The sequence below is a fragment of the Ursus arctos genome, unplaced genomic scaffold (genome assembly GCF_023065955.2).
Source record: "Ursus arctos isolate Adak ecotype North America unplaced genomic scaffold, UrsArc2.0 scaffold_9, whole genome shotgun sequence".
Taxonomy (NCBI): Eukaryota; Metazoa; Chordata; class Mammalia; order Carnivora; family Ursidae; genus Ursus; species Ursus arctos.
This window is the reverse complement of record NW_026623111.1, coordinates 59,408,461-59,428,269: the sequence shown is the minus strand read 5'-3', so window position 1 is coordinate 59,428,269 and position 19,809 is coordinate 59,408,461. Positions and strand designations below refer to the sequence as shown.

The following is a 19,809-nucleotide window of genomic DNA, read 5'->3' as shown; positions in this document are numbered from 1 at the left end:
GATTTGTATTTTAAGTTTTTTTTCCATAAAAGTTATGCACTCACATCTTTTCAACTTAAGAAAAATTAATAAGGAAAAAAAAAGAGGGGGAAGGGAAGAACCCTGGCAGCTGGTGCACCAGAAGCATGGAAGCAGGTAAAATGTGACTCCCTGTCATCTTCCCCTCCTTCTGCGCAGGCACCCCGCCCAAAAATAGCATGAAAGGCTTCCCTGGAGCAACCAAGATAAATGTCTGCTCCTGGGGGCAGGCCCCAAGTTCAGGCACAGCACCACTTCTGAGAGTTGGCACCCTGTCTAGCCTTTGATCAACTTTCCTTTGTGGGACACGTCAACCTCGCTCCCCTTTAATGTACAAGATGGGACAAGAGTTTGAGCCACGCAGGTATAGCTGCAGGCAGGGCTTTCTTCAACGCTGAGCAGAATGACTTTGCCTGCCTGGGCCCAAGGAGAGCCCTTGCAGTCGTTTGCCTGCCACATCCTGAGGGAAAGGCGTCCTGAGCTTCCGATGGCTTGGCATGTGTGCTGCCCAATGGCAGGCAAGCTGGGACCTGGAACCAAGTGGAAAGCAGGCAGCAGGGTATTTTCTAAGCCCAGCTTTTGGAATCAGTGCTTCCTCCCCTCCCGGTTCCTTCTACAGTGACCCCTCCCTCTGAGCCCTTTAGGAATCCAATGATCGCTTTTATTCTTTCTGACCTCCCCCTCCCCCATCCCCACCAAAATCTCCTGGTGCAGAAATAAGGAAACTCATTGACACGCACATGGATGGGAGAGTAAATCCATATACCCTTTCAGGAGAACAACAATATATAAAGTTTAAATATATACTCCCTTGGAATACACACAGGAATTTCACTTCTAGAAATGTATTCTAAAGAGGGGCTCCTGGCTCAGTCGGAAGAGTACACAACTCTTGACCATGGGGTTGTGAGTTTGAGCCCTACATTGGGTATGGAGATTACTAAAAAAATAAATAAACTTTAAAAAAATGTTTTAATGTATCCTAAAGAAATTATTATATGGGTAAGCAGAAATGTATGGATGAGAATGTTTATTGCTGTTTTATTAAAAATACTGAACAATTGGAAACAAAATAAGTATCCATTAGAAGAGGATCTTAAATAAATTGTCACATGAGCATACAATGAAACACGCCACAGCCATTAAAAATAAGGAAGGAGACCCATATCGGTTAACACTGACATACGCCCTAACTCATTGCTAAATGAGAAACGTGGGTTACAGAAGAGTATACAGAGAGAGTATACAGAGTAGAATCCCACTTACATATTTTTTAAAAGTTTATATGTCTATACTTGCATAAAAAGAATGAAATGACAAATATCATTTTGTTGACGTATCTGTGAGGGGTGGCATTGCAGGTATTATCACTCCATATTCTTTATGTTTTTAGAAAGGAGATATATTACAGAAAAAAAATATTTTGATGTATTTTTTAAAAACTGTCTCTCAGGAAAATACATGCAATGCCTTCACATTGACGACTTGTATTTGTAAAGAGCTTCACAGTTCACAAAATAGTTTTATTTCCCATTTACTTGTTCAGTCCTCACAGCACTGTGAGGTAGGAAAGGCAGATCTTAGTATTGCCAAAGATAAGTAAAACTAATAGGAAACAAACTGAGGGTTGCTGGAGGGGTGGGGATGGGGGATGGGCATTAAGGAGGGCACGTGATGTGATGAGCACGGGGTGTTATATGCAACTGAGGAATCACTGAACTCTACCTCTGAAACTAATGATATACTATATGTTAACTAACTGAATGTAAATCAAATAAGTTAATTTTTTAAAAAAAAGCAAAACTAGGCATTCATTCAAGTGGTGAAAAGAGACACTAGGAGGAGAAAGAGCTGAGCAGAAGCTCAGTGAAAAATCACAGAGTGGGTGAGTGTAAACGTGGTTAGGCCAGCTCTGTCCACTATCCAGCAGTTATGGAAGCTAGGATGCTATCCTCCCACAGAGGCTGGGAGATAGAGGCCCTACCCTACCTAATGATTACATCACAGAGGAATGGCTTTCAGATAGTTGAGAAAAACACTCCCAAGTTATAGGGATACTGCACATATCAAAAGGATAGAAAAAGGATTCACAATTGTCAGCCCTTTTTAGTAAGTGCTGTAGGAAAGGGAGGTCAGGTGCTGGCTAGAACAGACCGTAAATTCTCCTGTCACCCGTGGGGCCTGGGTTGTCCCAGGGACAAGCCTGTTAAAATTCGCTCAAGTCTCTTAGTGCAGGGGTTTGAATGGAGTGGTCTTGTCAAGAATTTTTGCGGTTCTCAGTATCTTCCTTTTTCAGAGTAAAATACGTGTTCAGAGAAGGTATGTGCTGTTGCGCCTTGGAGATGCCCCACTCCAGGGCCAGCTGTTGACAGCCTCCAGCTGCAGCCCCTTCAAGAGCCACCTGAGCATTCAAGCTGAAGCCATGCTCTTTGGGAATAGACTGCGGTCAGTGACTGAGCACAGGGAGTGCTGACCCTGGCCATTTCCATCCAAAATGGCGCTGTTCTAATGGGCAACTTGCGCTCCGAAGTCCCAGGTTGGGTGAGTCTTTGTCAAGTCTGCATCACAGCCCGGGGCTCTCCCTGCCAGCCCGCCCTCCTCCCACACTCCCGTTCACAGGCACCACCCACAAACAAACCCACTGCACTTCTGGCTTCATCTCAACATCTGCTTCCTCAGGTACCCAAACGAATACATGCTCTTGTCCAAAACGAGACTCAGAGGGAACAGGTACTCAAACCAGCATGGTGTAAACCCTGTTAGAGATATTTGCATTTAACCAGGTGCAAAATCCTTAGTTAAAGGAAAGATTTTCTAAAAGTGGGAATGACAGAATGCACTGGAGGGAAACAGGATGTGAGGGGCACAGGAAAGAGGCTACACCATCACAGCCTCCCTGGAATGACTGAAATCCCACCAAATGGCCTTTTGTTCCATCCAGAAGATTAGAGAACCCGTTCAGAGTCAAGGCTAGGTTGCTACACTGAGCCTTGAACATATTTCTATTATTGTGCTTCTTATATTGCATAGTAATTGGTATATCTGCCTCTCCCTTCAGAGTATGAGCTTCTCAATGGTAAGACCTGAGTTTTGTTTTGTTTTAGTTTCAAAGTAGAGTTTAGTGATTCCTCAGTTGCATATAACACCCAGTGTTCATCACATCACGTGCCCTCCTTAATACCCATCACCCTGTTACCCCATCCCCCCACCCATGTCCCCTCCAGCAGCCCTCAGTTTTTTTCTTATAGCTAAGAGTCTCTTAGGGTTTGTCTCCTTCTCTGATTTCATCTTATTTTGTTTTTTCCCCTATGATCCTCTGTTTTGTTTCTTAAATTCCACGTATGAGTGAGATCCTATAATTGTCTTTCTCTGACTTATTTCACTTAGCATAATACCCACTAGTTCCATCCAGATCATTGCAAATGGCAAGATTTCATTCTTTTTGATGGCTGAGTAATATTCCATTGTATATATGTATACATCTTCTTTATCCATTCATCTGTCAATGGAGATCTGGGCTCTTTCCATAGTTTGGCTATTGTGGACATTGCTGCTATAAACATTGGGGAGCAGGTGCCCCTTTGGATCACTACGTTTGCATCCTTTAGGTAAATACCTAGTATAGTGCAATTGCTGGGTCATAGGGTGGCTCTATTTTTAACTTTTTGATTCCTTTTTGCATCCTCAGTTCTTGAACAAAAGTCAGTATATTATAGTAACTCAATAATAGTTGAATAAATTATTGAGTCTTATTTTAGGGAAGTAAGAAGGTAGGGCAAAAGTGGGGTAATAATTATTATAGCCAATAGTTACTTGGTGTGTATCAGGCACTGTTTCAGATTCTTCATCACGTATCATCATGTCATTCAATACACACAGTAACCCCACAAAGCAGTGTTGGCTGGTGGTGATGTCCACGAAGCAGACTCTGAGACAAAGTTTAGGGCACGGGATGTTCATTAGGAAGCACCCTTGGGATCCACGTCCATGGCAGAGAGGGAAAGGAAGCAAGTTCGGGTGCAGGGAAGTGAGGCACAACGCGGGCCCAATGGCAGCCTCAGCCAATCCCATGGAGAGCTCTGAGACCAAAATGATCCATCCAGGTTGACCTGTGTTGGACCAAAGTGACCAAGCCTTTACACCTCCTTTCACCTTAACCTGTCATAGATGTGAGCCCTCCTGGGTAAGGCATGACCTCGGGTGGGGCTGCTGTCTGGGTGTGTTGCCCCAAAGTGGCTGTTAGCTGAAGGTTTTGTGCCAAAAGCCTCCCAATAGCTGGGGCATCTAGGCAGCACATTTCTGTGTCTAACGCAAGTAAATAATGTCAATGACCCTTTATACAGATAGAGAGACTGAGGCACAAACACTTTGGATAATAGCCAATCAGGTCACATACTGAGTGGTCAAACCGGGATCAAACCTGGACAGTCTGGTTAGAGAGCCTGTGTTTCTGATCACGACATCTTATTCATGAGTAAGGTGCACAGTTGTAGCAATGGGCTATGGCCCCCTGCATGCCTTAGTAATGATGTGAAATCCTAACTTTGGAGAGGGTGAATCCATCCCTGCACGCCTGGAAGTTCATCTTTACGAACTCTGATCACTGCAGTCGGGAATAGCAGACACCATCAGGTGAGATACACGTAGAAAAATGTTGACACATGTTTTACCCAACATTATACTTGGCACCATGAATGATAAAAGGAAGCATAACACATGGTCTCTTCTCAGGAGAAGCTTAGAGTTTAGACAAAGGGATAAACCACAGACACATGAAATAATTACTGGAAAAATCCCAGAACATAAGTGAGTAAGTGGGAAATGATGGTTATGTTGGAGAATAGTTAAGGCAGGCAAAGGGCAAGCAAGCCTTTAACAAAACAGTCCTTAATTAATACAAGGTTCCACCCCCTTTAACATTGAATGACTGTGGGCCTTGGAACCCAAGGTAATGATAAAGTATAAACTATAACCTAAGCATAAAAAGGAACTAGGGATTGGGAAGGGCTCACATGCCTGAGCACAAAGAAGTTTTCAGAATCCCCAGCTTTTGATGAGACCTCATCTGCTCTACCACTATACGGTCTTGAATTTTTACATTGCCACAAGATATTTTAATTCTAACTCTTAGCCACTTTTTCTTTATATGGGCAAAAGCACTTAAAAATTGAAGAGAAGAATACTGTGGTTTATGTTACTGGTATAATGAGTAGGGTTTTCTTTGTAAGAACTTTTATTTCATTCATTCAGTAACTGTTTAATGAGTACCATCAACATTTGGGTAGTACTTTGGCATTGTGGCTTAACAAAGAGAATAGGGTTTGGCAGACAGACTTGGTTTGAATTTCAGCCCTGCTCCTTATTAGATCTATGTCCAAGTTCTTCTCTAATCCTTAGTTTCTTTCCTTGTAAAAGGGAACCAATAGCAGTACTTGTCTAATAGATTGTGGTAAAAATTAAATAATTCTTGCAAGGTGCCTAAAACATATTAAGTGGTTAGGTAAGTTTCTTGTTATGAGTAACAGCTGAAGGAGAAAGAGTCTGGGCCAGCTACTACGCGAGGCAGTGGGGATTCAGCAATGAATAAGAAAGACAAACAGCCCCCTCCTTCTCTGATCGGACAGGTAAGGTAAGCACATAAGGGAGACAGACAAGCAAGGCATTAACTACTAGGATGAGAAAAATATAGTTTTATGGAAACATGTAGCACTGAGAAAGAGAGGAAAGCAAAGGAGTTCCAGAAAGATTTCTTGGAAGAAAATATCATCATAACCTTTAAAAATTATATTCTTTGCTGTGAATTGTTTGGTTTCACCACCATAATAATGTAAGTTGCGTGAGGGCAGGGACATTGTGTGTTGTGTTTGGCTTTATGTATCAAATTCCTGTTCTAGTGCCTGGCACATAAGAGGCACTCAAATACCCGGGGCATAAATGAAACGACTCCTACGGTGGAAAGTAGAAGTTTGCCAGACGAGGATGCCAGGAAAGGTGTTCCAGGTAGATGAAAGAGTGTGCACGAAGTTACTGAGGTGAGCAAAAGCACAGTGAATGGGATGAGCTGAAATGCAATTAAGCTGGAAAGTGTGTTGGATGCCATGAGGGACAGGCCTGAAGAGGGATCAAATCAAGCAGGGTCTTACACGCCATGGTAAGGAGTTTGAACTTCATGCTAAGGACCAACGTGAAGCCATTAAGGATTTTAATCAAAGAAAGGATATAATCAGTGTGCGTTTTTTAAAGTTCACTCTTTATTGTTAATACACTAATAATTCAAATCCATTTTTAAAGGACAAACAATGAAAACTACAGATAAGCATTATTAGTAAAAACAATCAGCTATAAGCTCATCACTCAGAGATAACCACCGTTGGACTATAAAGAACAAGCAACCTGTCTCGATGAACTATTGCTGTATAACAAACTACCCCAAAACCTAGAGGCTTAAAACAATTTATTATTTTCATGAGTCTGTGTGTTGAGTGGGATGAGCGAGGCGGTTCCTCAGCTCTGTGTGTTGTAGCTGAGGGTACCTCATTGCAAGCTGCAGTCAGCTGGGAGCTTAGCTGGCTCTAGAACATCCAAGGTGATCTCTCATCCTCAAGAGCCTCTCTCTACCTGGCTTCTCATCTTTCAATAATCCAACCTGAGCTTCTTTGCAGCATGGTGGCTGGCCTCCAAGGATAAAAAGGAAGCTGCCAGTCTTCTTAAAGCGTAGGGTGAGACATGCACTGAACCTCTTCCACTGCACTTCAGTAAGCAAACCCAGGCACAAGGCTAGCGGAAATTCAAAGGGAACAGACTCCACCTCTTGATGGGAAGAACAGTGTGTATGCACAGGGACGGGAAGACTCATTAGCTATTGGGAAACTACCTACCACACAACCTGACTTGCTAAACACAAGAACAGCAGCTTGTTGACCCATTTCTGGTACAAATAATTAGAAAAACTCAGTTCAAAAATGACAAATGCAAACTACATGGTCTTTGTTCACATAAGAATCTGATTAAAATGGGTTGCCTAATGAGAAACAAACTGAGGGCCTCAGAGGGGAGGGGGGTGGGGGAATGGGATAGACCGGTGATGGGTAGTAAGGAGGGCACGTATTGCATGGTGCACTGGGTGTTATACACAGCTAATGAATCATCGAGCCTTACATCGGAAACCGGGGATGTACCGTATGGTGACTAACATAATATAATAAAAAATCATTTAAAAAAAAATAAATTAATAAATAAAATAAAATGGGTTGCCTAAATAAGCTGGCAATTTGTATGTACATAGGGGAAGGTAGGAGGCAAGGGGGAGGAACATCATGTTAGAACCTAGTGTTGAAATAAAAGGAATTGAAAAGTCAAATCCTTGACAAAGAAAATGGTTAAAATTTTCATGAGAAGTGTTCTGCAACTAATCCATCTATAGTTGACCTGAGTGTGAAAGGTGATTAACACATCGTATTTGTCCCATCTCACTTTCTGAGGGTCAAACGGGTGGAGATCCAGGGACCAGCAGGGATACCACAGCATGAGAACAGCAGAAGCAACAAAGTCTGGAAATGACTAAGATACTGTAGTGACCCTGCTGATAAAAAGAACAGGACTGAACCAAGCCAGTGGCAAAAAAGAGACAGAATAAAGCCATAGAGTATAAATGAAATCATATCAACGATAAATGGAAATGTCCAGTAAACAGGTGGGAGGAGATAAGATCACGTAAGTTTCCAACTTGAGTAGACAATACCTATTCACCAAGATAAACATACAGGAAGAGCAGGTTTGGGAGGAATCAGAAACTTCCCAGTGGGGTGGCCAGTTGTGAAAAAGCAAGTTGGGAGCTCAGTAAAGAGGGCTAGACCAAATATGCTGAAAACCATAAAGGGGAACAGTTGAAACCATGTGTGCAGATTCACGCCATAAGAGCATCTAGTAAGAAAAGCAATCAAATCCTGAAGAAGGTTTCAAGATTTGGAAAGCCACAAATAACTTTCACATCTCAACAAATCAAAATCTGGAAGCACAATGTATGGTCTACTATTTACCCAAATGACTTAATAAAAAGGGAAGGGTCATCCTCAAGCCAAGAATCTCCACTGGGAGGGTTAGGAAAACATGGCCATATCACTAAGGGAGAAGAGGTATTAGTATTACATGAAATCCACATTCAGTATATGATTTTCCAAACAACTAGAGAAAAGAAAGGTCTACAAAATCAAACCAGAGGGGGAACATATGCCCCCTCGCCCCAAAAAACCCCACCATGACTTGCAAAACATGCCTAAGTCTTGGAAAAAGGGGTACAAAGAGTCGGAGGCTCACAGGGTCAGTCATAGTACACTCCTGTGTTTATTTGGCAAGCAACCTTGTGATTAGAATTTGGCCTGTCTGCAGAAAGAAACCGTATCGATCTTCCAACCTGAGTACTCTGGTGTACTTGATACCTGCTGCCTTTCACTATAAATTAATAGGTATTCAGGTCAATACATCACTCTTTTGTTTCACATGAGTCCACCCCAGAGAGAGGTCAATTCTCAAGTGACAGGATTTGCTTTCAGTATCTCCAAGGCTGAGGGCCAAATGTGATGAAGAAATACTACCTAGAGGACTTCTGGTAACCAGATAGAGAGCTTACCTTGGAGGCACTCCAGCCTCACTTCAAGCCTTTCCCTGGAAATACAGCAAGCACTTTTTCTTTTGAACCAAAAACTTAAGATACAATTGCAAACAAGGAGTATAATTCATTAACATTTTATTTTGAGTTGTAATCTATTATTACTTCAAAAAGATCCACTTCAGAAATCATCCAACGGATGATGACTTACATTTAAAAAGTAAGTCATCAATGTATGATTTATAATACAGAATACACAATAAATTATATTTACATGCAATGCCTAGACTACCACACACACAGGGTAAAAAAATACAGTATTTTTATGTACATTTTTTAAGATTTACATTTTCATATACAATTTATAAAGTTAAAAAAAATTCTCTGTACAAAATCTCACGTGTACAGAGTTTGTAAATCCCTATTCTTATGGCTGTACCACCACACAGATATACTTAAAACTAGAAAACTACAAACACTTAACTTTTTTTTTAACTTCATGTTCAGTCTTGGCACCCATATACTAATACCATTATTTTTGAAATGTGAATTACAAAGGAAATAAACATAATCATGCAGACTTTTTGAATATAAGAAAATAAAATAAAATATGCTACTAGATCAACATTTATCAATTCCACAGTTACCTAGTTCTCTTCAACTTCCTGCACTGCTTTCAAACAGGTGCATGCATAACTAACAGATTATGGATTGTTTTAGTAACATTAAAATAATACTATAGTCTGACAATACTTAGGCATTAAAAATGCAACTATCTAACAACCATAGCCTGTCAAGTAGTTCTGCTTTAGCAGAAACTTCAATCAACACATTATATACTAAAATTCACAGAAATGTCAGTATTATAATTCCTAAGTTTATAGAGTCTGCATCAGAGTAAGTGATCATTTAAAAAACAAAACAACAAAAAGGTGTATGACATTGGAGAGTATATTCTCTGTTCTGAGACTGGAGGGTAGGGGAGATCTACGATCAACCATTAAAGGGTTATCCACGGTCCCTACTAAGGAAGCACTTCTACACTCCCAATCCGTTTAACTAAAGACAGGTGAAGGCTTTATAAAAAGTTTTTAAGGTAAGCTACACTATTCATCTTTAAAAATCTTGAAAAGTAACAAATTGAAGGTATCAGCACCTTCCCTCTTCCCCCAAGTAGCTAAAGATCAATGAGAAAAATAAAGTGCCAATGTGTAAAACATTGTTAATCGTTTAAGAGGCACTAACCCATTTGATGGCTTAGGATTAAATATGAAAATAGGCCAGATCTGATCTGAATAATAAATAGAAGGTAGGTATTCCAGTCTATGCAATTTCTGCCTAGATGGGGGATGGACCAGAAAACTACCTACTCCCCCATTTATTGCTTTGAAACCTGTATACACACTTGAAATTCTGACACAGAACAATCAGATTTCTAAGATGGAAAGCACAGTGTCTGTGCCACTTTGAAGTTGAAAAAGAAAGTGCACTCTTGATCACTGGAAGGAGAGCTGCTGAGACTCTCTTCACAACTCATATCTTCACAAGAGTCCTCACTAAAGGGAGGAAAAGAGACAAGAAGATTCCATTATTTAGAAAATACTTAAACGTTTTAAAGCCAAATAAAACTACTAAACGAGTATCTCTAGTCTTGGGATTTTTATATTCAAAATTTAAGCTTTACAGAGACAAAATTTAACTTATAAGGACTTCCTAAAATGAACGGTAATCTATTGTAATCTCCTTAGAAAACACAGATTTTAAGAGGTTTAGACAAATTACTATCTGCCAAACTATTATACTTGTACCAATTAATAAATATCAGCAACTAACTGTACAATTCTAAGCATTTTAAATCCAGTAAATGGAGATAAAGGACAACAAATCTCCCATCACATGGTTTTGCTGTCTTTCTTGCATTAATAATTATATCCCTGATACCCTCAAACCAAGAAGCCACTAAGCTATAAAAACGAAACTTCTTGTTCTTTATCTCTAGAGCATAAAATAACCAAATTTAATAAAATTATTCATTTTATGCACAAAAACTCACTCTGAACAAGACAATGGCATTTGACAAAATGATAAATATCTAAGAGAAGTCTGCCACATTAGTGGTGGTGGTTCCCTTTATTTTCCAGTCATTTAACCCACAGCCTCTACCCAAGGCACCATATTAGGAATTCATACTAACCCTGAAAAGCCCAGAATGCCATTTCAGGTTTTGTTTGTTTTTAAACTAAACTATATTTCAAAGAGCAAGGGAGATGTGAAACAACCAGTTTTCAAAAAGGGAAGGAATGAAATAAGTCAGACAGAGGAAAGACAAACACTGTATGATCTCACTTACATGTGGAATCTAAGAATGAGCAAAACAAAAACCAGAACTCATAGATGCAGAGAACAGATTGGTGGTTGCCAGAGGCAGGGGATGAAAACAGGTGAAAGTGGTCAACAGGTACAAACTTCCAGTTACAAGTCCTGGGGATGTAATATAGAGCATCTTGTTTTGTTTTCTTAATAAAGAAAAAATGGGGGGGGGGGGGGCGTATACTTCTAAATCATCACCGACTTTAGTAATACTACCTCTAGGTGATTTCCTCACCTGAAGAAGTGATGCTATTGGAGTGGGGGCTTTCTCTAATACCCTGGAATATTCCCAGGTTCCATTTTGAGTATAAAATCAGTGTTATTTACTAAGGGGAAGTCTAATTAGTCAAGGAACCTGCTTACCTTTCACTTTCATCAAAACAACCCCCCTCTGGGATCGTCGGCAGCTCAGGAACACTATAGTAGCTGTTGTGGAGGTTCTGGGCTGTGCGCCTCGAAACAATCCAAACCAATTTCTTAAGATCTGGTTTGCAACATTCAGGAGAAGAATATTCGGCTAGGCATTTAGAAACTAACTCCCTCCAATAAATGAACTCGGTGTCATTAACCTGGAAAAAAATATTTTAATGAAGAGGTTAACTACCTTAGAATCACCCTATAATGCCTAAAATATACTGATGCCTGGCTCCCACCATCACATATTCTTTTGGATATGGGACATGACCTTGGTATCAAGATTTTTTTAAAGCTCCACAAGTGACTCTAATGAGCAGTCAAAATCTGGTAACCACTGGTTTAAGGGAGGAACACTGTAGGTATAAATAATTTACATAGAACCTAATAAAAATCTTTGCCTATTTAAAGAAAATACACTGACCTAAAAACATTAGGTTTGTTAATCAACCTATTATTAAGTATATTCTTTAATAGTCTCAAGGAAAGGAATTTAACATAATTTAGGTTTCTATAACATAGCATTGTGTGGATTGCTAAAAGTATGCATTTACATTAAGACACCAAATATATGCTAATGGAAAAGTTAGCAATATGACAGAAGAGGAATTTCCCCCCAAAGAGCACAGTTCCTCCACCACTGAGGAGTGCCCCAATTTATTTCAATGAATAAATTTTCACTCAAGATATTTCTAGATCGGGGCACCTGGGTGGCTCAGCTGGTTAAGTGCCTGCTTTCAGCTCAGGTCATGATCCCGGTGTCCCAGGACTGAGCCCCACATCGGGCTCCCTGCTCAGTGGGGAGTCTGCTTCTCCCTTTCTCTGCCTGCTGCTCCCCTTGCTTGTGCTCTCTCTCTCTGTGTCAAATAAATAAAATCTTTAAAAAAAGATATTTCCAGATATTATAAAAGGTTTTACAACTAATAAATTCATGATATAAATGAAAGCTAGAAGTTATCTGCTTAAAAAAAAATGCTTCACAAATACTTTCATCACAAACAGAAGATAATTTTATATCATCCTGGTCTCCATTACCACCTAATCCAGCTACATCTTGAACCCCCTTGCAATCTCACTGACTCGCTTCTCATTCTACGGACACCTCTCTCTAGGTATCTAAGAGCCTCCTTCAATTCTTTTTACACTGGGTCTCTCATCAAAATTCAATACTCCTGACTTGCAATACTTCTTGAAAACCTTTTTCCAACCTGACCATGCACTTGTCTCATAGGCCCTCCTTCCCCTGCCTAAGGGGGAAACTACCAACAATGAAAACCCAGAGTTTCAACTGACCCCTAAGCAAACAACTCCCACGAGTTTCTTATGGTTTCTACTATTATTTCTTCACGAGAAATTTCAAATCTCAATCTCCAACTACAATTTATCTTCTGAGTTTTTACTCCAGGTTGCCAAATATCTGCTAAGTATCTATCCACCTAAAAGACATACAAGTGCCTAAAATCATACTTCTACAAATTAATTTCTCTCAAATTTCCCTCTATGGTATCAATATTTCCCCCACCATTAGGTTCAAATCTTGGTCATCTGTGACTCCTTGTCTCATTTCCATGCTTGGCTTCCAAAACTACTATTGAGTTGGATATCCCCACTCCTGCTTATGAATATCACCTAGACATTTTAACTATAAGCCTACATTAAATGATTCCCAAACCCTTCTAGTCCACCAACTTCCTGACCACAAGCCTTTGCTACCCAAACTTTCATTGTCTAAGATTCTTCTGGTCCAACCAGATTCCCAGTTATAGTGCCTCTCACAATCTACCCTACTTCTGTGCTAACGAAACCCCAAAGCACTTCCTATTAGTACTAACACTCCTTACTGCAAAACTTATTGGGCCAGCCAGACTAAGAGGTTTAAAAAGAAAAACATGGCTGAAGTTATTTTGGTAATGCTACTGTTGGGATGATGATTCAGCCCTACAGATGTAACGGACTGCCATTAGTATATTTACTAAGTCTACTTCCTAGTATGTATTTTAGAACAATGTGCATGTAGCAACGTGCACCACTGTGTTACCAACTGGTGAGAATACCAGAGAAGGGACAACATCTGAACACAGAAAGAAGTTAGGCTAAGTGATCAGGTTCCACTTCCAGCTTAATACTGTCTGTGTCAAAGCTGCATTTTGAGAACTTCAACGCTTGAGATACAAGAAAAAAGTGTAAAAGCTAAGAGCCCCATAAAGTACTACCTAATGTTTAAATCACCATAGGGAGGAAAAAATGAAACATTAGGAGAAAGAATAAGAACTGAAGATAATTTACCTTGGAATGTTTTTTAACAAGCAGAAGAATTTCCAATAATTCAATGGATTTCAAAGTTTCTACTTCCAAATTGAGAAGGCACAAAGCTAACACAGATGGCTTAAAAAAAAAAAAAAATTAAAAATAAGTATTTTTTAAAAATTCAAAATAGAAGCAGTGAGACATATGTAAGCAAGAAATCAACTTACTTTTGCTTTTGAAAAGATAAGTCGGCAGTTGCAAGCTTTCAGCTGAGCTTCTAGTTTATCTAGACTCAGTATTTCTTTCCTGTACAATGAAAAAATAAAACAAAATATTTACTTATTAAACTTCCAAAGATTTAAATGGTTTTAGAACTTGCTGTTGAAAGTCCAAGTTGAAAATTTACAGGAGTAAAAACATAAATTTCACTGGCATCGTAACTGTTAGCTACAGCAATGCTAAAGTACAAAACTTTTATTTGTAATCCCACTGACCTTTCTGATGTATGATAAAGTACAATGGTATGGTATAAGTGCAAAAAGTTTAAGGCAGTAGTTGCTTCCAATTCATAGTGCAATTTTTCTGAAATTATTTTTTCCATCCGTTTTATGTCAGAAGCAGTACATTTACATTGACTAATCCGGATTACATCATGAGTGGATGGAATATTGCATTCTTCTTCAACTATTCTAGCAGCCAGCAAAAAACAACAGACTCCAATGCAAGACAAATGTTTAGGTTTCACCTGAAAAACAAAGAAAAAGGCTTTTCTAACAACTGTCACTCTGACTTAGCAAAGCAGGCACTTAAAAGATTATAATGATGTCCCTAACTCTTAAGACAGAACACAACCTTGCTGCTTCAAGTACTTACCCTTACTCACAATTATACCTAATTATTTTTACATCTTAAACTGAGTTAACTTCCCATTTTTTAAAAAAAGGCACTTTAAGCATTTAAATTAAGTAATTTAAATGCAAATTCAAAAGGCAGGTTTCTAACACCGAATCATACTTTGTATTTCAAACATGAAATTCGTAATAGTACAGACTCCCCCCGCCAAAAAATTAAGCCTTTCAACACTGAGACAATATATACTTCTTTAGATATAAACATAATACATGTGACTTATCTCTTTATCTTCTTCTCTATTTATCTTTAAGTATCCTCCCACATTTCAATGCAAATTTGCCAAAGAGAAATATTGCATCAGTTGTGCAGAGCAGAGCATATGTAAAAGCTGCCATGGACAGATGGCTGCCCTTTTCTTTTCAGTGCCCTGAAAACTGACCCAGCAGCTGACAGCAATCCTATTGGCAGAAGAATCACCACATTTTTCTAACAGTTGCTGGTTAATAAGACTATGGCTCCCTGCTTTGAAAAGACTTCTCACAGGAAACGCAGTAGGTCACCTTTAATATACTGCTACACTTCCATTTGTCATGTTTCAGTATTAAAAACAACTAAGCTCCAAGAAAAACATGATGGGAGATAAAAATACGAAAACCGTATTTTGAGGACTGTATAGGTATGTAGGGAGTACCTAAAAACAGTGGTCTCCGTTTTGTCACATCTTCAAAGAGAAGGTATATAAACAGTAACAGCAAAACCTAACTTAAAATACAACACAGTTAATTCTGTAGTCTCTCACTCTGGCACTGAAGATCACAATTCCAACTAAAAATGTTTCTATGCAATGACATAATTACATTCACTTGTCAAACATTTATCGAACCCTTGTATGCCAGGCACTGTGCTGGGCACTAGGTTTAGAAATATGAAGATGCATATACAAAAATGATTAAATACCTTCATAAGAGCCAAGAATCTATCTAAAATATTGACAGCCAAGACAAAAGTTTCAGTGCAAGATCCAAAAAAGTTGGTTAAACTCCTTAAATCTTCTACTTTGGCATTTCTTAATCTTGGACACAAAGTGTTATCATCCTGCAATAAAAACCAAGAGCCAAAGTTATGACTTTTCTTAGAATTAGATGGATAAATACACACAATTAGATTCAAATAAGATAATTTTTTTTTCTTAACCTTCAAGAATAATGGGAGGAAAGAGTGGTATCATTTAACTAATGATACACACTTTTTCAGATACAAGACATATATATATATAGATATACTCATGCCTTTTTAAAAATATGCAGCACAAAAGAGCTTCAGCAATCCAGTATAAAGTGAACTGTTGTTACACTTCCAGAGGGTTATAGCAAATATAATTTCCCTATAATGGAGATAGTTTGTTTTCTTTATTAAGAAAATAAAATCTAAGAGCCTACTATAAAGTATTTCATGGGCAGAGGGTATTTCCACAAAGAACTACTCAGTTCCCAGGGAGTCTCCCACCCACAAGCTGCAGGTTTGGAGTGACACATTTGAAGAAACACTTCTCTAGAGTTAGTATCACTCTCATTCTTGCATGACCCTTTGTAAGATTTATCTTAATATTCTAGAAAACAAATTTTGGTCTCAAGAAACTTTGTAGCCTTTAATCTTGATTCAACTGGAGGAGGAAAAAAAAAAAAAAAGATCCTTCTCCAAGCCCTATCAGCTGCTTGACCAAGATCTCTTTTCTGGGAGCTTACCTCCGGGGTAGCTTCGATCAAGCTTAGCCCTTTTTCTCGAGGTTGGAATCTCTGTTCCTGTTCTAGATAGATGTTCAACAATCCGAAGAGCTGGACCCCTTCACGACCCGCCAAATACTCTGCCCCCAAATCCTTCATCTGCAGCAAAGACACCACGCAATTAGAGGGTATCCTGGGGGTAGGGGGAAAGGGGGGAGTGGGCAGAAAAGAGCTAGTGCCAATACCTCCAGCGAGAGGCGCCCCAGCACACCCCGGCGAGCAGCGGGTGAGGGGATCAGTCACGTCCTCCAGAACCCCAGCGCAATTCTCTCCCACCTCCAGGGAGGTGTGGCAGGAGGAGGGGCCGCGGTCTGGTCCGCGGGCCAGCGCTGGGTCAGACCGGCCGGCCCCGGCCTCCGGGCTGTTTCACAAACAGGAAACTGTCCCCGAGCGGCGGTGTCCGGACAGCCGCCCCACCTGAAGCCGTGGGGGGAGGGGCTTCTCCCCGCACAAAGCACCTAGGGCAGCTACAGCAGCGGGTCTTGGGGTGGGCGCTTTGCACAATAGGGGGGAGGGGAGAGAAAGTCTCGCGACTGAACAAAGAAGCGGAGGGAGGAGATTCCTGAGCCCCGCCTCTCCCGGGGAGCCCAGCTCTAGAAACCCCTTTCGCTGGAGTCCAGCCCCCAAGCCTTCCCCATCGGCTACGACAGAGCCTACTCCAGACCCACCCGAGTGGCAAGACAGTGATCCGAGAGAGCAGTAGCGTGGCGTGGCCCGTCAGTCGGGGGACAGAGTTCCGGCCCACCCCGTGCCCGGACAACACCCCTCCATCCACTGATGCCCAGCTTCCTCAACTGTGCTGAGCCCCGGAGCTGTCAATCCAGGAAGCACCACCCCAGCAAGCCCCCGTGACAAAATGGGGCGGGGGGGTGCAACCAAAGAATTGTCTTCAGCCTCCCTGACTCTCTACTCCTCTCTCCAACATTTTTCCGCCTCCAGTGCCCATCCCCCGGCTGAGGGCAGGACCGGAGTCGCTCCCGGGGCTGAGGAGTGGGTACTCCGACACCCCCCGCCAAGTCCCAACCACGAACAAAGAAACCCCGCGATCCCCGGCAAGCCCACTCACCGTGCCGGAGACGCGCCTCCACCAGCCCGCGGCGTCACGGTCCGGTGAGGACTGGGCGCGGCGGGGGCCTCCGAACCTGTCTCCAGAGGTCGGGGACCCGCCGCCTCAGCGGTGCTCCCGGACCGGCATCGGACCCTTCCACCCCCTGCCACCGCCGGCCGCCTCGGCCTCACAGCCCGAGCTTCATCCCGCTCGCTGTACGCCCACCCTCCAGCTGGGGCGCAGCGCCGGCCCCTCAAGCCCTGCCCCTCTGCGGGCACCGCTGCCTCCACAGCCGAGGCTGAAGCAAACCCCTTGTTTTTGTTTTGAGTTTTCGACGCCCCCAAGGGGGCGGGGCACGTGACTCCCCGCGGAGGGATCCCAAGCTTCCGCAAAAGACTTTGAAAAAGAGTCCCGCCTCTATGCTACTGTCCCCAGCCGGATTTGTGCCCTCCTCCCCTCGCCTTTGCTTTGTCGAGCCACCCTCTTGATCCCAGGGCGGAGGGTGGACTCTGGGAGTCGGCTTTCTGCGACTGATCCGGAGGAGGGAAGGGAAAGGAGTGATAGGTTTGAGAGGCGGAAGGAGATAGTTTCTGGTCGCATTGCACCTTTTAAAGGTCCCCATTTGTTTTGTTTTCGCTGTTTTGAAAAGTCCGCCCAAAGCAGCCAGCTCTCGGATTGGATACTGGTAGAGCGATCAGAATGCTGAGCATCTGATGCACTCTCGAATCTGGATTGGTTGACTGATTAGCCTTCAAGCCCTCTGATTGGCTTTCGTCTTATCCAGAGCTTCTATCTTCCTTGGGGCCTTAGCAACTCTGGGGTCTGGATTGCGCATGCCTGATAGCTCTGAAGGAATTTATAGACCTGACCCTGGGGTCTAGTTCTTACCGCCCCCACCTCCACGGGTTCCTGTGCTTTGCCATTCTTACCTCCAGAGAACTGTAATAGCTAGAAAACCTTTACTTTGTTCTGCGCGTCCATTTTGCTATAACCAATCAAGTTATTATAAAATTGTTGGGGTGTTTACTGAAATTTTTAAGAAGTAGAATGCTCTCATCTCTCGTATTTGCTTTAAAGTTTTTCCTACCAAGAGGAAAAAACGGAGATGATAGGTGAAACGAGATTGGCAAAAAGTCAGGAGTTGGTGAAGATGGGTGACGGGTACGAGAGTGTTCGTTATAACTATTCTTTTTAATTTGATGTGCCTTGAAATTTTTCTGTACTAAAAATAAATGTACGAGGGGGGGCTTAAAAGGAAAAACTTAACCTGCGCTTACTGATGAGGGCACACAAACATTTAATAATTATAAGATCGTGCCTCCAGAGGTTGTAATTGCGCTGTTGTTTTAATGAAAACTCCCAGAGGCTTCTTGGTTTTCGGTCACCCATAAATTATCATTTATTGTCCATTATAATTAACGTTATTATTAAGAGGCGACACCGCTTCTGAGGCGGAGCAAAAAGCAGAACAAAGGGTGCCTTAGGCCAGAGAAACATTTACACAGAATATCTTTGGGGGATGTAAGAGACTCCCTTCTAACATTTATGGTTACTTTCTCTACTTTCTCCCTCCTCAGTTCCGGGCCACTGTCAGCCAAATGCACAAATCCGTAAATAGCATATTCTTGAGTTCTAATCTAAATAATCAAACTTAAGGAACAGATTTCTCTTTTCTGCTCTTCTGCATGTTCTCTGTGAATTGTTTTGTTACTTGTAAAATATGAGAAGGCACACAATACAGCTTTAGAAGCAACTTTATCTTCTTTCCAGAGCAGCTGAAGAATTTCAGAAATAGATCCCTTTACATGTTAGCTGGGACTAGACATGAGAGTCTGGAGCTCAGAGCAACTTGGGGAAAGGGGAACTGGAAGAGCAAATCGTCCTATTTCAGGGTGATATGGCCTTGTTCAGGGTTTTGGAAAAGAAAATCACTTTAACAGATTATTTTTAAATGGTTTACAGGTTGCCTAATTTTGTGCAATACTTGTGTGATCTTTTAAACATTATTAAAACTATTGTTTTTATTTGACATAAACTTTTTTGCTGGAAGTTTATGCTGAAAAACATAAACGAGGGTATGCAACAAACATGGAAAATAAAGCTAAGATTAGAATACATAGATGACAGCTCATTGCAGTATATAAAGAGGCTCCAGAGAGAGACAGAAAGCAGCTGGACAGAAAACATGCCCATGAGAGAAAGGAGAGTTTGTGGCCAAAACATAAAGGAGATTGGGGACTTTTTTCAAGTAGAAGGGCAAAGGTAGAAAAGGAACATAAGATATAAAATAAGTGATGTGAAAGAGGAAATGTAAAATTATGTGGTATAAGATTTTTTAAATAGAGATGGCATAAGACAAAAAAGGAAGAGATCAAGAAATTGTCCCTAACTTAGACCACTGACTGTTAGAAAGTTATACAAAATGTATATACTATATGATATTTCATAACTGGTATATTTTTGTGTCT

General features: G+C 41.2%; 1 protein-coding gene across 2 annotated transcripts; it reads right to left on the bottom strand.

Moving 5' to 3' along the window:
• Positions 1 to 8,747: 8,747 nt before the first annotated feature.
• Positions 8,748 to 17,679, bottom strand: CCNG2 (cyclin G2). Of its 2 annotated transcripts, XM_044388144.3 has the most exons (9): positions 17,360 to 17,679; positions 16,479 to 16,787; positions 16,255 to 16,392; positions 15,467 to 15,604; positions 14,152 to 14,402; positions 13,885 to 13,963; positions 13,697 to 13,795; positions 11,360 to 11,565; positions 8,748 to 10,182 (listed from the first exon to the last, which is right to left on the bottom strand). In XM_044388144.3, the coding sequence occupies exons 3-9, from the start codon at positions 16,390 to 16,392 to the stop codon at positions 10,062 to 10,064; spliced, it is 1,032 nt and encodes a 343-aa protein (XP_044244079.1). In that variant the 5' UTR covers positions 16,479 to 16,787; positions 17,360 to 17,679; the 3' UTR covers positions 8,748 to 10,061. The 2 variants fall into 2 exon arrangements, with proteins under 2 accessions (XP_044244079.1, XP_026365692.1); XM_026509907.4 differs by lacking the exon at positions 16,479 to 16,787.
• Between the last annotated feature and the right edge of the window lie 2,130 nt (positions 17,680 to 19,809).